The 23,299-nt window shown below is 38.2% G+C and overlaps 2 protein-coding genes across 8 annotated transcripts in view; both read right to left on the bottom strand.

Annotated features, from left to right (window-relative positions):
• PCLO (piccolo presynaptic cytomatrix protein) overlaps positions 1-15,462 on the bottom strand; it is a 318,968-nt gene extending 303,506 nt beyond the window's left edge. For all 6 annotated transcript variants that reach the window (XM_048934047.1, XM_048934048.1, XM_048934051.1 and 3 more), the window contains exons 1-2: positions 15,000-15,462; positions 8,024-9,263 (exon numbers count right to left, since the gene is read on the bottom strand). In XM_048934047.1, the coding sequence (XP_048790004.1) occupies positions 8,024-9,263; positions 15,000-15,232 (1,473 nt within the window). In that variant the 5' untranslated portion in view covers positions 15,233-15,462. The remainder of the gene's footprint in view (positions 1-8,023; positions 9,264-14,999) is intronic.
• The window catches only part of LOC125688256 (uncharacterized), a 494,473-nt gene that overhangs the window by 207,351 nt on the left and 263,823 nt on the right, over positions 1-23,299 (bottom strand). The window lies entirely within an intron of this gene.

The following is a 23,299-nucleotide window of genomic DNA, read 5'->3' as shown; positions in this document are numbered from 1 at the left end:
CTTAGTAAAGTACTAATGCTTATCTATCCGTAAAGGTCTCACTGGACAGCAGTTCTTTCTATGTATTTCTCATCTCTCTACCTAGGCAAAACTTTCCATGACAAAACAAAACACACAAGCTTTTGTTATTCCTGTCTACTTACAAAAGAGATTATCCTTTGATGCTGAGAATTCTATGCTGCCTATTTTTATACTTTAGGTGGGGTGTTTCTTCTTTCAGAAGAAATCCATTAGTAATTTCCTTCACCCTGAGAACCATGCCATCAAGTGTCATGACTAGGATTGCAAATGTGACAAACTTCACATTGCATTTTTTTTTCAGATTTAAAACACTGAATACAGAAAGTGCTACCTTGCTTTCCAGCTCAGTGATGTGGAAGCTATGTGCTCTCAAAACAACAAACAAGTTGCTAATATATATTTCATGCATTATCATCCATAACATCTAAAAATTTTAAAAGCTTTGTTTTACTGGTTGGGAGCAGCAAATGAATTTATTAATGATATTTTACTAACTGGAGCCTACTCCCTTCTGCTAAAGTGTTCAGATTTGTTCTAACTATAAAACATAAGCAAAAACAATGTGAAAACTGTCAGAGTGCAAGTACATTGATTGGCATGCTCAGTTTCTTTTCTTGCAGATGATCTAGGGGAGGAAGAGAATCCAGCTTGATTCAAAGATTCCACATATACAATGAGAGAGATTTTTTTTTTGTACACACTTTATATAAAAATTACTGGCACACTATCCATATGAAGCTCTTGGAAGCCATTTTAACAGTTGTTTTGCAGAACAGAGCTGCGTTCTAAGGCAACACATCTCATTATCATTTAAAGTGACCACTTGACACTATAAAAAGAAACTCTAAAATATGCATAAAATATTAAGATCTCTTTACATCACCACAGAAACACAAAGATTTATAGAGGTTTCACACTGGCAAGAAGATGGAAAGGGACTTTGTTTACAGTGCCCAAATCTGCCCCAATTCTTTATAAAAAAAATTATGCTTCTAGTCTGGAAACATATCAGCTTATTTGGTACCTGACAACTTCAGAGAGAAGGAAAGTAAGGAATCCAGATTTGGCTCTCAGCAGACATTTTTGACAAGATGATTTGAAAAACATGAAAAATGAAAACGAGCCCATGACTTTATGCAGCTTCAAGTGAGGCAGAAGAATACTGTAAGAGAGAAGAAACTAGACCAGAAGATCCTGTTCTGAACAAAAAAACAGCTGCTACCACAAAACAACATAAATTTGTATTTCAACATACAACTGGAATGGTCTTCTAAGCAAGACTGAGCAATTCTGGAAAGAAAAGGTCTCCTTCTACACCATCCCTCCATAAGATCTCAGCAACTCACAATAATCATGGTGAAATAAACATGTAACTATTGTATATTATGCAACTTATACTCACTGGAGGCAAGAGTTAATCACTGAAAAATAAATATTTATCTTCCTTTCAGATACCAGCTGTAAGAGGTGACTGGAAAGCTTACGAAGAAACACCAACTCAAAATGCTGACAAAAACAGTGCTAGGTTCATCTGCAGCATGTTCCTCAGGTATCAGTTCCACAAACTGCAGTAGTGGTTATGAACACTGTTGCATGCACCTAAGCCAATGTTCAAACAAACTTTTAAAAATTAGTCATTTTCAAAGACCATTTTAAATGTTACTTTCAACTCAAAGTTGTTCTAAAACTACCGAAATGTAGACGAATTGTATTATGCAGTTATCACAATCCTATCATACTCTGATATTCTGCTTAAATTACTAATGCAAAAAGCTATGGTTTGCATATGAAGTATGGGTGTTTGGAGAACTATTATTCTATGGCCTATGTAGTTAGAACCATAAAATAGCCAACATAATCCTTTGGACAATTTTTTGTTAACACCAGTATTTCAAAATCTCTGAAAGTGAGTTTTTACAGTCAAGCATGTGTTTAAGCCACCTGATGCATCAAACAAGAAAAAAGAAGTTTTAATGCAGTTCAGGCACTGCATCATTCATCACTGCAATAAGTGCTGATTACTTTCATTAATTGCATCTAGATTCAATATAATAGAAATACATAAATGATAAGCAAAGAATAGAACTGCAATTCAGGAGTGCAGCAAAGAGAAGGTTAACAAAGTTCATCTATGCTGCAGAATGATCTGAGGGCGTACAGCGGGGATCTGAGTGGGGATTATACTGTCTGCTGGGAGCAGGGTTGGGCCATGCTTCCTGCCCAGTGATTACCCAGCAAACAGCATCCCCACATCACATGGCCTAACATAGTAGTAAATTACAGTTGCTGAGCAACAGTAATCCTGGTGCAGATGGCTCACTGCAGTTGACATCTTTAGCTATGCAGATTAATTTATTATTTACTTGTGTTAAAAACTGGACAGGACAGTTATCTGGGCTAGTGAGGAAACACTGCAATATATTGTGGAACATTGTCAAGCTGAAAAAACATGGATGAAATATTTGTCCTGTGTAGCTGTGTGCTTCTTCCTATGTTCTGACTCTTTCCTAAAATAACAACAAACAACAACCATGGCATCAACAACATTAATACACCTAATCATAAATACAAAACAGCAATGTAAGCAAGCAGTATTCTCAAAGAGAAATTATGTGGGGGTATGTTTAAGAGTATTCCACACACAGTATTCTGTTCTAGGGACAGAAGTAAAAGAATGATACCAACTTCATTTCATTCCCAAAATTGCAGTGTCAGTAGTACTCTTTGAAGCAACACAAGTATTTCACCCAAATGTATGCTAAATTTTTATAATCTTTAAAAGACTACCAACTAAACAAAGCTTGTCTGAATCTACCCTCTGATCAATGTGAATCCAGACTAAACTCCATCCTCTTTTACAGAATACCTCTAGCTTTACTTTGCAATAGTTAGGAGTGGATATCTAAATTAATAATTTGAGAAGTTATTTTCTCTTTTCAAAACAAAACATGAAAAAAAAAAAAAAATGTTTATACTTTGTGACCTGTTACTATTCAAAGTCACAGCAAATCCCTTTCTGTTTATATCTCATTTCCAGGCCATGTTGCATCCTGGTTCATACACCCTACTACAACACAGCGGTGCCTAGACTAAGCCGCATGAAATATGTGAATTCAAACAGTAACTTTCTTCACTTTCATGTTATCTGCAAAGATTTAGCACAGTCATTTTTCTTATTTCTGTTATAAGTATAAGCAAAATTCATCTGAATTCACCACAGGAATAACAGACATATTCCTTAAGTAGTGCTTTAAATTATTACATATTCATTTCCCTGTAAACGCTAATAATAATAACTGAGGAAAATGAATGCCCGTCTGTGTAAATTCTCTTTAGTTCCTGAACACATTTCATGTCCAAGCATTTACTACTGCTTAGGATACTTGGAGATGTAGCACATTAATAAAAACAGATACCAAAAATAATTGTGAGCATCTGAACCAAAGTATTATACTCTTAAGTTACCAATGGATGCAGTAGGATTGTACATAAAAATGGCTTCAGAAAGAAAAAGGAAAATATCAAGAGTGTAGTACCTGGATCAACTGATAGGGAAATTTCCTAGCTCTACTGAAAGGAGAAAAATATTGACACCATCACTTCCCCTCCACTCAAGAAACAAACAAAAAAAATGTTTTCATACTTCATGTTGAAATGGGTAAGGAGGAATGGGGAGACAGAGAGGGGGCAAGACCAGTGAAACATTCTATGTGGTCCAAAATCAGGCAGTGTAGGCAAGGCAGTTCATGAGGGACAGGCTTGTCTGTACAGAGGTTGCAGTTCGTGATGACACTTCATCCTGTGGGTAAGGATGAAGGGACAAGCAAATAAAGTCATTGTGGGAGTCTTCCAGAAGCCATTAGCTAGGATGACACCAATACTCCCCAAGGCACTGAACATGGAACCAAGCTACCAGAGTTCAAGAAGCATTTGGACAACACTTCAGACGTATGGTTTAGAAATTTGGGTGGTCCTAGATGGAGCCAGGAGTTGGACTCTAAGATCCTTATCAGTCCCTTCCAATTTGGGTTATTCTATGATTCTTACTTGTTCACAGTTTAAAACCTACCTCAGTTATCAAACATATGCACTGGTTACTTAGGTTTATCTGTAACACTTTGTGCTTTTTTGCCTAGCTTCATCAGAAAACAAATGTTTAACCGAATGGATAGTCTCTCAGATGGCCCTGTTCATTTCAGAAAGCCTACTCCTGATTCAGATCATCTACTCAACTGAATCCTTTTAAATTTAGTGCTGGCTTCTGATGCTAATAGCTGATAGGAATGATTTTAGGAAAACAGATTTTTTTTTTTTTAATTAAAAATTATCATCATGTAATAAAATTAACACACCTTCCACAAGTTTCTGACGTACGTAAAAGAAAAAAGGCACAGAGTACCAATCAATAAACCTGTTTATATAATTTTCCCAAGTACTTTATGCAACTGTTGCTAGGCACTTGTGCCATGGTGATGAGTGAGGTACAAATACCTAGACAGATTAGTGAGATGTTACTGAACACATTATGTATGGCGTATTTTCTCTCTGGACTGCTGTGCAAAACCAAGATACAGTCTATTCCTCTTCCCTAGGGGGACAGCAATGTCAGACGGTTCAGAAAAACGGTTCAAAGGATCTGACCTTGTGGCAGTAAAGTATCACTTTCTGCTCAGAGTTCCATAGTTCTCCCTAATGAGTAAAAAGAGACCTAGTGCATGTACTACTGCATCTTATACAGACAATGAAAAAGGTGAATACAAATACAAAAAAAACCTCAGCACTTTCCACAATGGTTTGGCAATGCATGTAAATATTTTCTGAGAGAGTTTGTAAACCTTACTCTATTCCTACCAGAATCAGCTGGTATATTCCATATACTGAATATAGAAACTTCAAAAGATTTACTCTGGAAAATTAATCCACTCTGCTAGTTGCAAAGACAAAACTACCCTGTAAAACTTATAAGATGTCAAGGAATTTCAGGTGGTAGTTCAAGCAGCTGTATAGAGGAAAATGTCAAAAAAGATGTAATGTCAATCTTTCTCTAAATAAATGCCTTTTATTCTCTCACCTCTGCTTTGAAAGTATTGTTCTAAGACACAAAAACAAAAACAATAAAAATAGAAGCTAAAAAGGGCATGGAAAGGGCAACAACACAGAATTACAGAATCATGAAACTTGGCAAAAAAGATAGCAGGGTAAGTCAAAATGTAACAGTAAGAGAAGATAAAGTCAGTAACTGTGTGAGAAAGAGAAAGACTTTTGTTCAGTAACATTTCAGAAGGATTCAAAGAGTAACCAAAAGAGAAGACACCATAGTCAAGAGAATTGACAGCTAAGACAAAATTATGGATTTTGTGCTAGACAGGAAGAAATGTGTGAATTATAGAGAACAAACTTTTGTTAATAAATCTAAAGATTCAATGGAGAAACGTTTGAGAATATTTCAAGCAGGAACCTTTGCAGATGAAGCGATTCAAATTTTCTTATCTGCCAGAACAGGTCCTATTACTTCACTCCAACTGTTCAATAACACAGTCAGATGTGATTTTCATTGCACTTCACTGAAGATAGGAGCAGGACACCCACAAGGAAGTTTCACCAAGACAGCTGGTGGTGCAGAGCTTAGCAAATGAGAAGAATCTGAGTGGGAGTTAGGAGATTAGAAGTAATAGCTGAATAAATTAGATGTCCAATACCTCCATTTACTAAAATGCTTTCATCATGAAATAAATGCATATCCTGTGTTTATTTCAATGTGTAATATGAAATGCAAATTTGCTTTTACATATGTATGTAATCAGTTAGTCTTAAATGCAGCTGTATTTATTGTTTTATAGCCCTGAATTTCACACACAGAATATCCACTTCAAAAACTAGTAGCTTCACAGAATTTACTTTGAGATCTTCTTACATAAACACCCTTTCTTTCTCTTTCTTCAGATCCACTTCACTTAAACATACCAAACTTGTCAATCATGTCAATCACTTCCACAGAACATCTGAAGTTCCTGAAAGAAGCTGAGCTCAGAGCTCTGAGAGACCACAAGAAATCACTGAGGAAATAGAAATCAGCATCCAGAAATAAATCTAAGAAATTTTGGTCTAAAAAACATTGCTTTCTTAACAAAAGTTCCTCTGCAATGTGGTAACATTACTTGTTCGTAACATAATAAATCTTTTTTTCCACTTTCTCCAGAATGACATGCTGGGCAGTAGAGTTTCAGGTTTAAGATAATATGGGTATTTTTTCCCCCTATATCATATATAATTGATAATACAATCTCCAAGTCTGTTTGCAGCTGCTCTGACATTTCTGCACTGGGCTGTTCAAGACATCTCTCTCACAGTCCAGTAGATCTGCAATCTCAATTCTGAATTTCACTAAATTCCAAGAAGAGAATACATTGCTAAACAATTCAGTGTGCTATCTGAATCTTTCAGGTTTAACTTTGACAGTTTTAACAACAAATCAACAAATAATTACCAAACTACCTCTTTGTTACCAGACACCAACCTAAAAACATCACTAATAAACATACACTGAAATGCAATCTAACACAACAGTAGTATTCTTAAATCACTGCAGAACACATCAAACAAGAAGTGCCGTGGAGGTGTGCAGTCTCCACCAATACTCAAAATACTCAAAACTGGACAGGACACACTCCCAAACTATCTGCTTTAGGTGATCTGTTTTTAGCAGGAAGTTGGACTACACAACCTCTGGCCCCCAGTAACCTTAGTGATGCTTCAATTCTGTGATTTGAAATCGAGGGATACTTGTCAGACTGAAAATAATGTCTGTACTTTTCTTCCTATTGCCATCTGTTTGGGTATTAATTTAGCTGAACAGAAGGCAAAAGCAAACTCCCCAAGCCCCCCTTCTGGCTGCTTTATAACTACTTAGTCTTTACCATCAGGTCAATTTCTATAAACTCATAAAATTCCTGCTATTGGGGAAAAACAAAGCAAACAGAAAAAACCTGTATCACAAAATGAAAATTAGAGTATCAGGATGTATAAGCAGACATTCAAGAAATAAGATATCAGATCTTCATATGAAGTCTTAGTCCTGTGCACAGCAAGTAAAGTCCACATATATGTATGGGCACATAAATCAAGCCAGTGCAAATATATCAGGCTAAGGCGAGTTCATTTAAAGTACTAATATTGGTTTCTACACCATTTCTATGCTACATAATTACAGCTAGAATAGTAATCAAAGTTAGAAATAGTCCACAGAGATCCCTTAGCATCACACAAGAATGAAGTAACCTGAGTATCAGAGTCAAACTTCATAACTCAGGCTTTCAGCTAATGAACACCAATGTAGTTACAAAGCAAATCCACCCCAAGTCCTTTTCTGAAACCCACAGTGGACCTATGAACGTAGTCATTTTCATATTCAATTGTTTATTTAGTTATTTACATATTTTACTTTTTAGTACTTTATGTATTTAGAATGTATTAGCACATGACTATTGTCTGATTTTAAACAAAGAAAAGGATTAATGTCAAATCAAGCAAAATTTTTAAGAATTCACAGTAGTGTTCCCCTTTTTTATATGAAAAAAACCGAGAACATATTCCTAAATACTATACAAACAGTGACCTTCCTTTTCATTGTACCATTACATTCTTTTTCATCTTTTTACAGTAAGGGTGACAGCACTGGAGCAGGTTGCCCAGAGAGATTGTGGAGTCTCTTTCTATGGAGGTATTCAGGACCCATCTGGATGCCCATCTGTGCAACCTATTGTAAGGTACCTGCTTTAGTGAAGGGGTTGGACTTGATGATCTCTTGAGATCCCTTACAACCCCTTTGATTCTGTGATCCCCTCTTGTAGGCATTTTCCTGAATAGCATGATTATTTCTCTGAACTCATTAAGGCCTTAAATGGTCATTATAATACACTGTAGCAAATCTGATGTTTCGGCATAATGAAGGGAAACTTAATTTTGTGCTCTGGTAATGAACATCAGTTTAAAAGTTACTCACCTCTGTAATATGAGGGTTAGGATTAAATCCACACAGACTGCAGACTACAGTGTGACACTGTGTGCATGTGTTGTAATTGGCCTTCTCTGGTGTGTGCAGCAGCAGCTCAGTGGTAGTGCAAAGAGGACAAAAGGTTTTCTTTGGGGTGGATTCCACAGGCTGGGCTGTGCTGTCTTGCTTTTGCTGCGAGGGCTTTTCAGACCCTGGTTGCTGGCCTGGTGGCTTGGTAAGTCCTGGTTGTTGCACTAAGGATTTTGTGGCACCTGCAGTCTGAGAAGATGGTTTTGTGGGCCCTGCCTGTGGTGGTGCTTGTTTCACAGGCCCTGTTTGCTGCAGAGGTGGCTTCCCAGGTCCAGGCTGCAGTGGTTGTTTTGCAGGTCCTGTCTGCTGAGCAGTTGGCTTTTCAGATCCAGGTTGCTGTTTAGGAGGCCCTGCTTGCTGGGCAGATGGCTTTACAGGACCTCCTTGCCTTGCCGGCTGTTGAGATGGTTGTTTTACAGGTCCTGACTGTTGTGATGATGGTTTTGTGGGAGGTGGTGCCTGGGATGATGTTTTAGCACTATCTGGTTGCTGTGGCAATGGCTTTGTTGGGCCTGCTGAAGTTTTTGCAGAAGTTTGTTGCTGACCAGGCTTTGTTGGTTCTGATTGTTGGAGTTGAGATTTCTGTGGTCCACGTGGCTGAGGTGGTTGTTTCGTTTGTTCAACCTTAGAGTCTCCTGGGTGACTTGGGCCTGGTTTCTGAACTTGCTTTGGTTCCCCAGGTTGCTGCTGCTGAGGCACTGGTTTGGAAGACTCAGTTTGCTGAGGGGTAGGTTTGACAGGTCCTTGTTGACGAACTAGCTTTGGAGACTGTTGTTGAGATGAATGTTTTGCAAGACCCCTCTGGTCCTCAGGTTTCCCTTGCTCTTTCTGGGTAACCTTTTGTTTCCTACCAACTTCTTCATGGGCTGCATCTGAATCTGATATCAAATCAAAAGGATTGAATTTATTCACAACTGAAGTGACTGCGCTCAATGGATTGGCTTCTGAAAGAAAACTGGGCATCATACTTGGCTTCTGATCTTCTTTAAAATCAGTCCTGGACTTTGATTCCCTTAGACTTATAGACGAGGGACTCCGTCCAGGTGCTCGTTGTTCTGTCTTCAGCACATCTACTGTTCTGCTTTTACTTAAACCTGGTCCTGGATCTGGAGGCTTACCTGCTTGCCTTGGATGGTGGGTTGTATCAAGATCAGGATGCCTGCAGAAAGGAAGTGAAATAAATGAAAACAACGCAAGCTATTGGGGAAAAAAAATAGTTAAAATAATCTGCATCTGTGCCCCTAGAAATGCTTAGGTAACAATGTGAAGATCCTCAGGTGCTCAAGCATCTCCAGTTCCAAGATTTACAACATATTGCATATAATAAGTATTTAAATAAAAATTATTGTTCTTTAAGGGCTTACGCAAGTATTAATTCACAGACTGACTTAAAAATAATCTAATACAGCAACTGTGTTTAACCAGATAATTTTCTCTTCAGAATGATGAAGAATTCAGAACTCCTATTTCACCTAAATCCAAACTATTAACTTTCCACTCCAGCCGTTGGAATACAAACGTGGGGAGACAAAGACAACCAAAAGAAACATGTTGGAAAATTAGCAGATCAAAGCAGAGACATACACACAAAAAAAACACATATTAGTAACTGCTTATGTACTTAGATTCTGGCTATTTGTGCAAAGTTTTGATATATTTACAATGTATTGTAGAGCAAGGATTAAAACTCCAAAAAATCCAGGTACACTCAGAAGTAGGCAGGTTTTTTTTCTCTGTTTTTGGCAGGGAAATATTTTCACTACCACCTATCCACTCATTACTCAGAATATTCCAACCAGATGAAACAGATGACAGTACACAGAGTATGTATCAAAGCTTTCTTTTTTCAAATAGAGCTATCAAAGAGCCTCCTCCCAGCATCACTCCAAAAATTCATATTGCCCATCAATAATAAAACTATTTTTTAACAGTTACACTTTGCTTTGTTTTCATAAAGGATAAAAGAAGGCTAAGAAAATAGGAACCAAAGTCAAGATCACATTGTTATATGCAGCAAGGTATTCTATTTGTTGCTATACTCAATTGCAGCTTGAGGACATCATAGTGCATGCAGTGCTGTTGCCACAGGATGTAGTAAAATATTCTATTCACTGCTATCACTGTGCTTTTGCTGGAAGATATGTTATTCCTTCAGTGTTGCAACTATAAAATTTTCAGTTTTTACTTTGAGAGATCCACTTAACTGTGAACTTGTTTTTGAAGACACTACATTTCTTTTGGGGTGTCCATACCAAAACAATCACTTTTTAGATTTAATTCCATTCCATGAGCAAACTGTGCAGTAACTTTTTATTATTATTATTTCTATTAAGATTTTTAGCAGAAGGCTACACAATGATATATACTGGATACAGTGAAGACTGTATTTTACACTGTTAATGTTACAATGGACTTATTATTACTGAGGATTAATATTTTGAGTTTTCATTGCCTACCTAATAATGGTAAAATACTAATGGCTAAGTAGTAGCAATTTCTACAATTGTTAATTCTCTCATGTGATTTGATCATAATCTCTTATGGTTTGGTGTTTGGTTCTTTTAGGGTGGTTTTTTTGTTTGGTTGGTTGTTGGTTTTTTTGTTCGTTTGTTCTTGTTTGTTTTTTGAAAATTAAAAATTTTCACATGGAATTGTATTTTCAGATTTCCATACCTCCATTTACTCTTTTCCACTTCTTGAAAAATTCTTGGCCTTAAATCGGAGAAGTTTACAATCTCAATGTGCAACTCGAGAAATGGAGAAGGTGTATTTCCACTGACATTAGTAAAAGATTGTTAGCTCATTATTCATGATGAGGATCACAGAAGTCCAGTGATAATTTAATTCCACTAGGCATTTGGCATTTTTGCTATGTAGAAAATACAACTGTAAAGTTTAATTAGACCCCAGGCAGGTTTTTTTTTTTTTTTTTTTTTTTTTCTTGCAATTTAGATAAGCACTCTAGACTTGTCTGAATAAGTACTACTTGCTAAGTGAAATAATTTCAACTATTGTATCAGTAGTACTCTGGTACACTTCCAGCATTCACATCTGGAATTGCTGAAAAGAATCAGTCAGCAATGCAAAACAGACAGGAGAAAAAAAAAAAAAATGGAAAAGGATCAACAGTATTTAATCAACAGTTTTAATAAATTCAGGTCAGGAAACATGGAACCACAGTCAAACCTTACAATGTGAAAGTGGAAGAAGAAAATAACTGTTTATAAAAATTGAACTAGGACATTAACAAGAATAAATAACTGTCAGTTCCTATTGGCATGGAGTTCTCATTCAGCTTTCATTTTTATCAAAATAATGTGATCCATAAATTTCCACTTGTTCAGATGTCAGAACTTAAAATGAGATTACAACCCATGAATTTACTGAATTAAAAAAAAAAAAAAAAAATCTGGTGCTGCTGTATTCTCCAGAACAGACTTGTCTTGCTTTTCTACATAGCAGTATTTCTAAGTGATGGAGACAGAGCGTGCTTAACTAATGGAAGAAAAAGCCTTGAAAAGACAAGCTTCCTGAGAAACATTACCTCTGTCAAAAGCCAGGACTTAATCTCTTTAGTTTTAGGTAGTCAGAAATTGAAGCCTTGTTTTCTAATACCATTTTACAACCAACAGGCAGCTCAATGACAGACATTGAACAATTTTAATGAAACTGCAGAATTAGAAATTCTATAGAAAAAAAAAAATATATATATATATATATTTCAGAAGTTTTTGGTTTTTTTTTTTAAACCTTCTGATCCATAAAAAAAGAAATCACCATTAGTCCAAATGCAACAAACAAAATCATCTTATTCTTCCTCACCTAATTCCTTCATTTTCATTGCTATGTTTCTCCTCACTTGGCCTTGATTTACAGAGCTCATCTTTATTCATTTAAATGAGTTTTATAGGCAAATCAAAGCTTAATTTGCAGTTAAGCAAATTTTCAGCAGAAGACTATTGGTCCAGTTCCTTATGCCATAACCATAAAAAACTGTTTTAAAAGACATGTCCTAGAAGCACTCACTGGTATAAATAATTTTAAAGAGAAGTAAAATTACTTCACACAAGATATGTACAAGCTTATGCATAGCCCTGGAAACTTATTTCTTTTTACTGAGTTTAAAAAATGATTTCATTAACAAAAATACAAGTTTCTGTTGGAAATTATGTCAGACTGTTTTTTTTAGAAGCGTGACATTCCATAAGGGCTTCTCAGAATTTTCTCTCCAAATACATCTGACTTTTGGTTATTGTACAGTGTAAGCAACTTAAAGAATTGAAACAAACAACACAACAGCGATCTACTCAAAATAAAAACAGTTGCATTAGATGGTTCATATATTCAGTCTGGTCACTTGTTCCTTGCGGATGACATGGAACAAGTGGAACAGTTCCTCAGCTAGTGGACACAGACATAGTTACAAGACCATTCAATGAAGGCAGAACAAACAGAACAAGCATACAAATTAATTAAAAAAAAAATAAAAATAAAAAAATAATAAAAAAAAATCAACCTAAACTACACTTCCTGAACTAGATTTTTTTTTTTTTTTTTTTTGAAAATGGGCAGTAGAATGGAATGGCTTCTATAGGTACTAAGCATTACAAAATGTGCCTGGAATCAATAGAATAAAATATTGAAAAAAAATCATCCACACTAGGAATTCACTTTGGCAGAGGACAGGAAGCGTTTAAAATAGAAAATAATTATCAGTATCTCAGGTAAACTGAATAATAAAAATCCAGTTAACAAGATGGGAAAGAAGAATTAAAAAAAAAAAAACACAAAAAAAAAACCACAAGACAACCTATTAGAGACACTGGCAAAACACATGGTTATATAAATTAGATGTTTTAATATCTTTTTTTTTTTTTTTTTTTTAATTTCCTCTTTTGATCACTACTTCAATCACTTAATGCTTGGATTGGCGTAGCCACACTAGAGGAAAGAAAAAAAAAAAACCAAAAAACTGTTGGCAACAGCACTTGTAGGCCACTGTTAAAGAAGCATTGTCCATGCAGACTTTAAAAAAAAGTTTGTAGCTAGGGAATCTAAGCTTCAGCAGGTTAATTCTTTATTTGAGTTAAAAGACTGGACTCCAAGCGGTTTAATCAAGTTCTTAGTAATCACTCCCAACATTACTAGCAAATTCCAGCAGCAAAGACAAGTATACAAGACAAGCAAGTGAAGTCATAAGAGCAGAGACAAGCAGTAACCTCATTACATTATAACAGGCACAAAGATACTATGATAGAAATCACTACAAATCCCCAAGGGAAGCTAGATGACAGGCTACTGCACTGACTTAGGAGTTAAAATGCCAATTTTACCAAAAAGCAAAGAGGCAGTACTTCACAAATACAAACTGTCTTTACTTTAAATAGAAAGAATGGTACATTAATGATGGTACACTTTAAGTAGAGATTGAAAGTACAGTGCACTAATATGAGGCAAAGAGTTTCCAATATGATAAAAAGTGTTTGTAGGAAAGTAGAAATTCACAAATGCAGAAATATTCACATTTTAGCCTATTCTATAGTCCCCCATGGATATTTATTTTGGAATATTAGTGTTGGGAAAAAAAAAAAAAAAAAAAAAAAAAAACCACCTTTGTCTTTATACCTAAGCTGTATACAGAAGAAAATTTTAAGCTTTGTTTCAACAGAACTGATCTGTAAGATTTTTTTTTTTTTTTTTTCAGCCTACTAACGTCTATGGAAGCTGGGCAAAGCCCGGAAATACACAGAAAATTAAATTCTACATAGTTTTATCACCTGCTTAATATGCAAGATGACTTGATTCCCAACTAAAATATAAATATTAATGTTAGGTATAATCCCAGTTACTTCAGTACTTTATCCAACAATGATCATGATTCCACTAACCTGAATTATCATCTAAAATTCATTTATCTAAACCTGATGTTATACAGGCTCGACAAGAACGGTTTTGCACGGCAAAGGAGGTTGCTCCATAACCCCCTCTCGACAAACAGCCCATCCAGCCGCAAAGACGGAGGGCGAGACGCCGGGCCCGGAGCACGAGAAGGCAGCGAGTTCAGGACCACGGACAGCGGCACGGGCCGAGCCGCGGGAACTGGGCGGGGAAGGGCAGCACCGGGCATCACAACCCGAGCCAGCTTGTTGCACCTCGGGCAGCGCATTTACCCTGGGATAAGGACGGAGAGGGGAAGGGAACGACCTAGTCTTCGCAGATGCATAATAAGGGAAAGTCACCAGCACCCAGATCGCTGAATTCTGCAGCAATCAATTTAAACCTGTTCTCTTGCCTTCCTTTTCCCCTCAAGAAAAGCAGAGGGAAAATAAAGGGGAAAAGAATGACTGGTACAGTCCTCAATCCATGACTATTTAATGAAGCCAAATGAGAGATGCAGAGGTTAAGAACTGGAGGACTAATGGATAGCAAATGCATTATGCCCAAAAGCTTTGAAAGATTCAACAAGAACCCCCTTTCCCGTAGAAAGATGCTTACAAAACCCATCAGGAGAACTCTCCTGCCTGCTCCCTGAGCTGTGGGGCAACCCGACTCCCTGAGGCACGCATACATCCAGAAAACCCAAACGCTGCCCGCATATCTCCCCCTACCCAGACACAGAACGGTGCCGACGGGAGGGGAGAGGGCGCAGCCCACCGAATATTATTAGATACCAACGTCGATATTATTAGAAACCAACGGAGTGCGAAAAGCAGCGGAGTGTGGGCTCCATCCGAGCGCTCGTGCAGCCGCCCCCTTCCCTCCCTCGCTGCCTCCCTCCCTCCGCCAGCAGAACGCGGGGCCGATGCCGCGGGCCCGGATCGCACCGCGCCCAACCGCGAGGAGACGGAGAAAGGGGGAAGGGAAAAGCGAGAGAAGGGCGATTTTCCGTGCGTGCCTTTGCATGGGAGGCGGCTCCGCGCCGGCGAGGTTCCCTCTGGGCAGCCCCTGCGCCCTTGACATGACAGCGGCGATCTGCCTCCTCTCCTCCTCGCTCAGCTGGCTCAGGTCCGCCTCCACGCCGGCCGGCACCAGGCTCTGCGAAGGGGCCGCGGAGCCGCCGCCATCCCCGGCCGCCGCCGCCGCCCCTTCGAGCCCTTCGCCTCCTTCCAAGCTCGCCTCGTTGCCCATGGCCGCCTCGGCTGCCCGCTCTCCCCTCGGCAGCAAAGCGGGCGGAGGGCCACGCTCTTCGGCTGGTGCTCAAAGCTCCACGGCCGCCACCACGGCCCCGCGCAGCGGCGGCGGCAGCAGCAGCAGTAGGAGCAAAAGCAACAGCAGGAGGAAAAGGAGGAAGAGGCGCGGCGGGGCCGGGCTCGATGCCTACTGCCAGGGAGGAGCGGCGCCACCACCCGCGCACCGCGCCGCACTCCACCGCCCCACGCAGCGCATGCTCCGGGCAGCTCCCTCCGCGCGCACACCGCGCACACCACGCCCCGCCCTGCCCCGCGCCGCGGCCTTTAAAGCCACCGCCGCCCTCAGCAGCGGTCTGCTCAGGGCGCGGGCTGTGGGAGGGTGCCGACCCCGCAGGCGTCTTATACATAGCAGGCTTTATGCTTACTTCTACGTTGATGTGTCCCTGCCAGCCTGTTGCTCCTGCCTGCCAGGCTCCTTGCCCATAGATACACTGAAGTGTACTTCAATGTATCCATCACTTTCGTCAGCTTTATCCACAGGCCTGCCAGGGATGCGTTCCACATCATCGAAGGAAACAACAGAAACTGTTTGTCCCAAAGATACAACCAGTAACTGAGGGAGGGCCTGCTAACAAGAATCCGTCTGAGCCTGATGGTTCTGTTTATTTCTCACACTCAGTACAGATCTCTCTAATTTGGCTCCAGTTATACAGGGTGACAGAGCACTGGAACAGCCTGCCTGGAGAGACTGGAGTCTCCTTCTGTGGAGATATTCAAGACTAGTCTGGACACCTATTTGTGTGACTTACTGTTAAGTGCCTATTTTAGGAGCAGGGTTTTCCTTCTTGTCCTTCACCTGCTTGGATAGAACTCCCAAGAGATTTTCTTTTGTAGCCTTTTCAGAAAGAGAACCAGCTAAATTAGGCAAACTGGATAGAAGCTCTCTGGTGGATTTCCTTCTTGCCTTTCTTGGAAACAGGTGCAGCACTGGCTTTTTTTCCCTGGTCATTAGGAAATTTTCCAATGACCTTTTGAAAATGATAGAAAGTGACTGCAGTAGCATCAGCCATCTTTCTCAGCCTCCTTTGATCCAGCCCATCTCAGTCCCATGAGCTTCTGCATGTCCAAATGGTTTAATTGCTCCCTTACTCTATACTACTTCAATAATGCTTCATTGCCAAATGCTTTGCTGCTTGGCTAAGGGAATTGGGAGACTAGAGGTCAAATTTTACCCATAAAAGACATGCCAAAAAGCCACTAAGCACGGTTTCTTCCTTTCTCATCCTCTATACTAGGGGCTTTTTTTTTTTCCTCTTCCCCTCCTCCCCCCTCTCCCCCCCCCCCCCCCCCCCCATAGCCAAATCCTCCCTAGAGATCTTACTAGGTTTTGGTTCTAGCCAACACACTGGAATATTCAAAATAATGACCTAGCTCTTCACAAATATCAACTGTTTTGGCTACAAGGATGTGACAAAATTTGGTGTTCTTACTTGTTTCCTTTTGTATACCATTACTGTCTTTCTGTAAAACTGGTCAACACATGATGTGACCTCTGGAAGGATGCCATCCAAATGTTTATAGAACATCTATATCTCAACAGAGACATTTTTTTTATTTATTTATTTTTTTAATAGTACTGGTTCACAATAAATGATGAAACTAAGAGCAGTTGTAGGCTTACTACTTCCCTCCCAAGTGACTTTTAAGTTACATTTCAAAAGAACAGCACAGAAGACAACACAATAAGACACACAGGGAAAATTCTCTTAAGTGGAGAAGCATAACATGAGTGTAAATAAATGACTGTTCATATGGGTTTGTAGGTAAAGATATCCCAGAGACCTGTAAGAGGAGTCACACAACACTCTTGGACAAAGGCAGACTTATATGATATGTGAAGTGAAGATCAAGGGATTTTGGAAGCAAATATACATGAATGCACACATCCTTATTCATTTAGCACATAATATTGTGTACTTACATATGAATAAATGTGCAAAATGGTGCTGCATGCAAAAAGGCAAATGCATAACAAAGATGGGAGTAAAGGGATCTCAGCTGAAAGCATTTGGTTTTATGATGCATACTAATGTAAGCATTCACATGTACTTAAATATATACTTAAACATCTTCTGTGGAGAGTGGCTTTCCTGTTCTTTAGTTAGGTAGTTTGGAAGTTTAATACATTTCCAAATGGAATTTTTCTTAAAACACAAAAATAATAAATTAGAATAAGTTTCTTTATTCAAAGACAAAATAGGTAACTAGAGCATTGACATATCTAGAAATCATGTTCTGTTGAGAAACAGATGGTGTATGTCATATATAGATGCAGACAAAACAAGTGTGAACAAAACATTAAAATTCCTTTGGAAAACAATTAAAATCAGGGAAGAAGCAGCTTTGCTGGTGCTTACTGATAAAAACTACATATGCTCTTCCTGTTTCACTGTTAATGGGCTCTGAAATAGAGCAAGGCAGGAGAGAGACACATAATATGGAGCTCATAAGGAGAGGTAAGATGAGATATGACCTTCAGTGGAAAGTTCACAATTGGCTTCACCAAGGATGTGATTTAAGATGATGACCTCAAATATCTAAGGAGGGATTTTTGTGAGAACTGGCTCATTCCATAGTCCCATGACATTTACCTTTTCTTTTGAAACAGCAGGAAATCAATTGTTATCTGTCCCAGAAGTTCCAATGCACTCCATCATTTAGATATCTTTCTTTCTCCCTACATACTTCTCACTGTCCAGCTTTCATTTTGGTGCTGCTAGTGAAATTCACAAACTAATGAGGCATAACACTTTCGTGTCAAAGGCAGAAAAGTTATCAAACAAATCAGCCTATATACTCAAAAGTCATAATATCTGATCTGCAGGAAACAGGTTGGTGGTATCAGACTAAATTCTGATTATTCTATATATTCTGTATATTCTTAATCACTACTACTGGAAAATATGATTAAAACCCTTCAGAGATAAAACATTCTCTTTAAAAGTGTATGAAATTAGAACATCTCATATTAATATAGACGGAGAATATAGAAACAAGTTGCCTTCGCTTAGATAGCAGATAACTTAAAAAGGATAATCATGAGCAGAGGGAAATCCAACTACCAAGTCCCTTGGTGGACTCACAGTTGTTGCATCTGTCTGAGTCCAAATTAAATCATTATAATCCACAAACAAACACTGATATATGTTTGGTCAATACATGATGTATCCCTGGAAAACAAAGGTGGTATAAATTCATTTGTACTAAGGACTGAATAGTAGTAGTAATACAGTACTTTCATCTGGGAATGAACCAGTTTCGTATGCAAACCAGAGCCATCAGCTCTCCAAAATAGCAAGTCCAAGTTGGAGTCAAGTAGGAAGAAGCAGCACAAAGATTTGTTCATCTTTCACCTGTGCTGAATCTGATCTAGGGCAAGTGAATTTCAGTGTGTAACTTCAGCACTACAAAGAGCGCTCTGAGTTAATTCACTGGTTAACAACACTGGAGACATCTAGCCTTATCAGTAGCCTACTTAGTGTAGACACACTGTTTACATTATAAGGGGGAGAAAAAGCCATTCTGCACATAGAAGATCATTAGAAGAAAGGAACAAGAGGTCAGTAGCACCTTGACATGAGCTGCCAAAATGGGAGGGAATGGAAAACTTCCATAGCTTAATAACATGCCTGGCACAATGCCCAAGTAAAAGCGAAGAAAGAATGTGCGTCAATCATAGCAATTTATGGGAGGGCGTAGTGATCACTAACAAAGGGGCAAGTGAAGAGCAGCTAGAATTTGGATAAGCATATTTTAAAAATGTAGCATGTTGATGATATCGTACTCTAATATATACAAGTACCTTGCTAAATGTCACAGTGTTATCTGCCCCATTTGGGAGATATGGACTGTTGAGGGTACTTTGAGTTTAGAAGATAAGGCTAAGAAGCATCCATGAATTCATTCCATCTTCTATACAGAATGAAAAATCTTAGTGATAGCTGTTTCCAGTGAGTTAACAAAATACATTTGATAAATATATTTATATCTATAAAAATAAATAAAAATAGGGAATATCCTAGATGAGTCAGTTTCTCAACTGTTTGCCTTCCTGTCTTCTTCAAAATCTTGTAATGAAAGTGAACACACTGCACTGGAGATAGAATAAGGGTGGTGAAAGAAAGTAGTCACATTAAATCAATACACTGAATGGAATTCCTGGAAGTCCAAAAACCCAATGAAGTTTTTAAAGAAGCTAAAGAATTCTGAATGTATTGTATTCTGAAAAACATTATGCAACGTCTGGAAAGTTTTGGTTTTTTTTTTTTCCAAATATGACATGCACGTAAGCCAAAAGCACAGGGTACATTAGAACACTATATATCTTCATGTTCATCTGTAGAATTAGGCAGACCACTGATGTGCTAAATTTCTAGGAAGCTCATCAATGTAGGTTACATGAGATTCCTCATTAGGAATGGCAACAGATGCACACACAGTCTACTCTAAATGACTGTGTACTTTAAAGCAAGATCTCAAAGGAGGTAAAGTCTTCTTCTCTCACAGGTACAAATCTTGTATTAAAACACTCTTGTCTATGAGGTAGCCAAAATTTGGCTAAGGATTGCCGAGCAAGCATTCAAGATCATGACGAATTTCTTACCTTACTAGTCACCAGAACAACAGTCACAGGTCATAACAAGCTACCTTTGAATACACTGTCTGTTGACATTCCATTCAAACACATGCTACTTATCTCTCTCTATATGTAATTTTCCATTTCATCGCTTTGAACATGTAGGTTGAGAATCTGAAGAAATAGTGACTTGGACTGTTCCAAGGATCCTCCAAAAAACACCCACTTAAAGAAAAAAAATGCTTGAAGGATAAATATAATATAAAAACACTCAGGTCAGAGAAAACACCATGGACAGAATTATTTGCATCAATCTGGTGTTCTTGAATTTCTGTTTACTTGGGATACTCTGACACAACACCACTGACTTTATAGCATTCTATTTATTATTAAACAAACAATTTATGAACTCCAGATATTTTAGTCTCGTTTTCATCAGTCCTATCAGAACTGCATTAGTAAACGTTCTTTGTCCAAGTGAATAGCCAGCGCATGGACACCTGTCTGAATTATCCTAGCAATCTTACAACCAGATTTGCTTGCTTAAACAAAACAAAAAGGTCTGCCAACTGCCTACAGCACAGCAATGCTGATAATGCTCACAATATGGACTCCCACAGTAGAGATTAGTCACAATGTTAAAAATCTTGTATTTATTTGCAGTCAGTACTCCTAAAACACAAATGATCTGCATCTTGAACTGAAGATGGAGCAAAAAAGCCCTTAATCTCAAGGCTTGTATTCTAAACCACCCACGACAACAGCATGCAGTTTTGTCCTGCTGTTCTCCAGTTGTTTTCTCTAATTTGAGTTCATCCAGCTGTAGCAGTTGAGTATAAGTCAGAGTGCTACAAAAATCATCATTAAGATCTCAAAGTTGATTTGCTTGTACCATGAGACTTTCATAGCTAGGATTATTACAATTAAGAGTAAAAGATATCAATTAGGAAGAGTGTAGGGAGTGATCTGAACCATCACTAGCATCAATTTATGATAGATCACATTAGAATAAAGTAACTGTTCAGTTTATTCAGTTGCGTTTGCATCAGTAAACATAACAATGAGATTCTCAGGATCTGTCTCAGAGGACAGTTATTTATAAAATATGAATGTTGGAAGTTTTAGTTGCCTTAGTAATTCTCTCTTTTCGTGCCCAGAACACACAGAGGATGCTTAAACTGAAAAACAGCCTAAATAGAGGGAAGTCTCCTTAATGTACCATGTATTTGGTGAGAACACTGTATAAATCTGATGGCACAAAGAAGCCACCATCAGTTACTCAAAGTTATGTCCATTAAGTCCAAATGAGTTAGTGTAAACATTCCTTCATTCCAGAATGTAGACTGTTGTTTCCACAGATCAAATTTTGAATTAATATTAATCTGATGACAGAAAGATAGAATTGGATTCTTTCGTAATGAAGTGTTGTATGTTGTTACTTCTGAACTTAAAAGATGGTTACCATTCTTTGATTCTTTGGGTACTCTTTTTCATTTCCTTTTGTTGTTGTTGTTTAAATTTTATTTTTTTAATTTTATTTTGTTTTAAGGATATCCATATCCAGATTGCAAGAATATCTGATATGATATTGCAGTGTAATTTCATTAGCACTGTTCAACATAAAGGACAAAGACAAGAAATGGGAAAAGTGATATACTGACTTATACAAACTCTAATGAGTAGTAGTTAACGGAGACAAGAAGGAAGCTTAGAAGTCTTAGGTCACTGATGGATGAAGAAACCACTCAAACTACTTGAACTATCTCTAGGAAGTTCAACCACAGCTTTGTAGCATGTAAGAATAGAGGCAAGATTATCATGAGTATGATGAGAAAAAAAGGTATTATGGATTATTTGAAGTGGACTGTTGTAACGTGCAAAACATATTACAGTTGGCTTATGGAAAGAATCAATAACAGGTAAAGGGAGGGAGCAAAAACATGGGAAAACAGGAGATGGAATAAAAATGTGGCCATTTACATGTAAGCAGGCTGTCAGTCAGTACTTTTATCTGGCCAAACCATTAGCCTCATTGCTACAGTCTGATCTACCATCTCACTATGTATGATTATTTTTGTTTGTGAGTGTACCTTTGTGTGTGTGTGCAAGACAGTAGCTAACGTCAAGCTACTGGACATGTTTGTGACAATGTTTCTATCATATGCTAACGATCTTTGAACCTCGTTACCTGATGGGACAGAACATAACCAGGCCCTTTTATCATATTTATATAAGCACTGGTTGTATGTATGTGGCTTATAGAAAGTCAGTCTTCCCATCAGCATTCATCTGTTTGCCATGGTTATACTTAAGGAGTGACTCAGTTTATATGTAATGGTAACATATGCTTGTCCTGTGAATGTCACATAGAGAACCACAGGAACTTTATCTCCAGTGGACTAGGAGGAAAACTCTCTGGGGTCCTGAAATTCACTTCTCTTAATAGTTTTGGCAGTCTGTAGAAGCATACAGGTCTTTAGATTCCTTCTTGGCTTCCACTGAGCAATTTGATTTTAGGTTAAGACTTAGTTACATTAGGATGCATACATTTAATTATCTAAATTCTACATGCCTGCTAAGCATTTAGAATCCCACTATAGAGAGTAGGAGAGTCAGTCTATATATCATAAAAAGGTAGTCAGGTGAACAACAGATGGGATTCAGTTGCTTAAACGTTATATTCTGCGTAGGCATCAGCTGACAGTGTAAAGAGGTGCAGACCTTCTACAAATCCTCAGTCATATCTGCCAGCCACGTGTGTATATCTGATACAGTAAGGCATAGTAAATGGAATTACACACCTACACATGGCCTTGTGACTCAAAGAGAGAGCAATATATACTTCAGAAAGCTAATCAGCTTGGTGTAAACTCCCATTAACTGAACAGAAAGCCAGAGAGCCAGCTTGCCTAAAATGTGGATGACTCCACGCTTTCAAACTGGATCTCAATATAAGTGTCTTATTGAAATGTAAAATTTATAAACCTTTCTTATAGACATTCTACTATTCTAAGTTTAAGGAAATACATTTTTTTGAAAAAATGGTCAAGAAACTTACAGTCTAGGTGGCAGAAATACATGTTTTATGGAATGTTTTGAAGGTTCACAGAGTAATAGAATGGTTGTCCAAAGCCCCTGCTCAAGTACCATCACCTGCATCACCTACAGCTGGTTGCCCAGGACCATGTCCATATAGCTTTTGAATATCTTCCAGGATGGAGATTCCTCTACAGTCCAATAGTTTAGTGGGATACTGTTAAAAAGCTTTGATGTTTTACACTAATATAGCACTGCATGAAGTCACAGGCACTCTGTGATCTAACTGAACTGTGAGAGCAATAGCCACAGCAACTGAAAAACCAATCACTTCAGAGATGAGACTGTAGAACACTGGAAAACATATTACATACAAATATCCAGCTCATTTGT

This window comes from Lagopus muta, chromosome 1, assembly GCF_023343835.1.
Source record: "Lagopus muta isolate bLagMut1 chromosome 1, bLagMut1 primary, whole genome shotgun sequence".
NCBI classification, from domain to species: Eukaryota; Metazoa; Chordata; class Aves; order Galliformes; family Phasianidae; genus Lagopus; species Lagopus muta.
The sequence above is the reverse complement of the archived record's forward strand: the minus strand, read 5'-3'. Positions and strand labels throughout refer to the sequence as shown.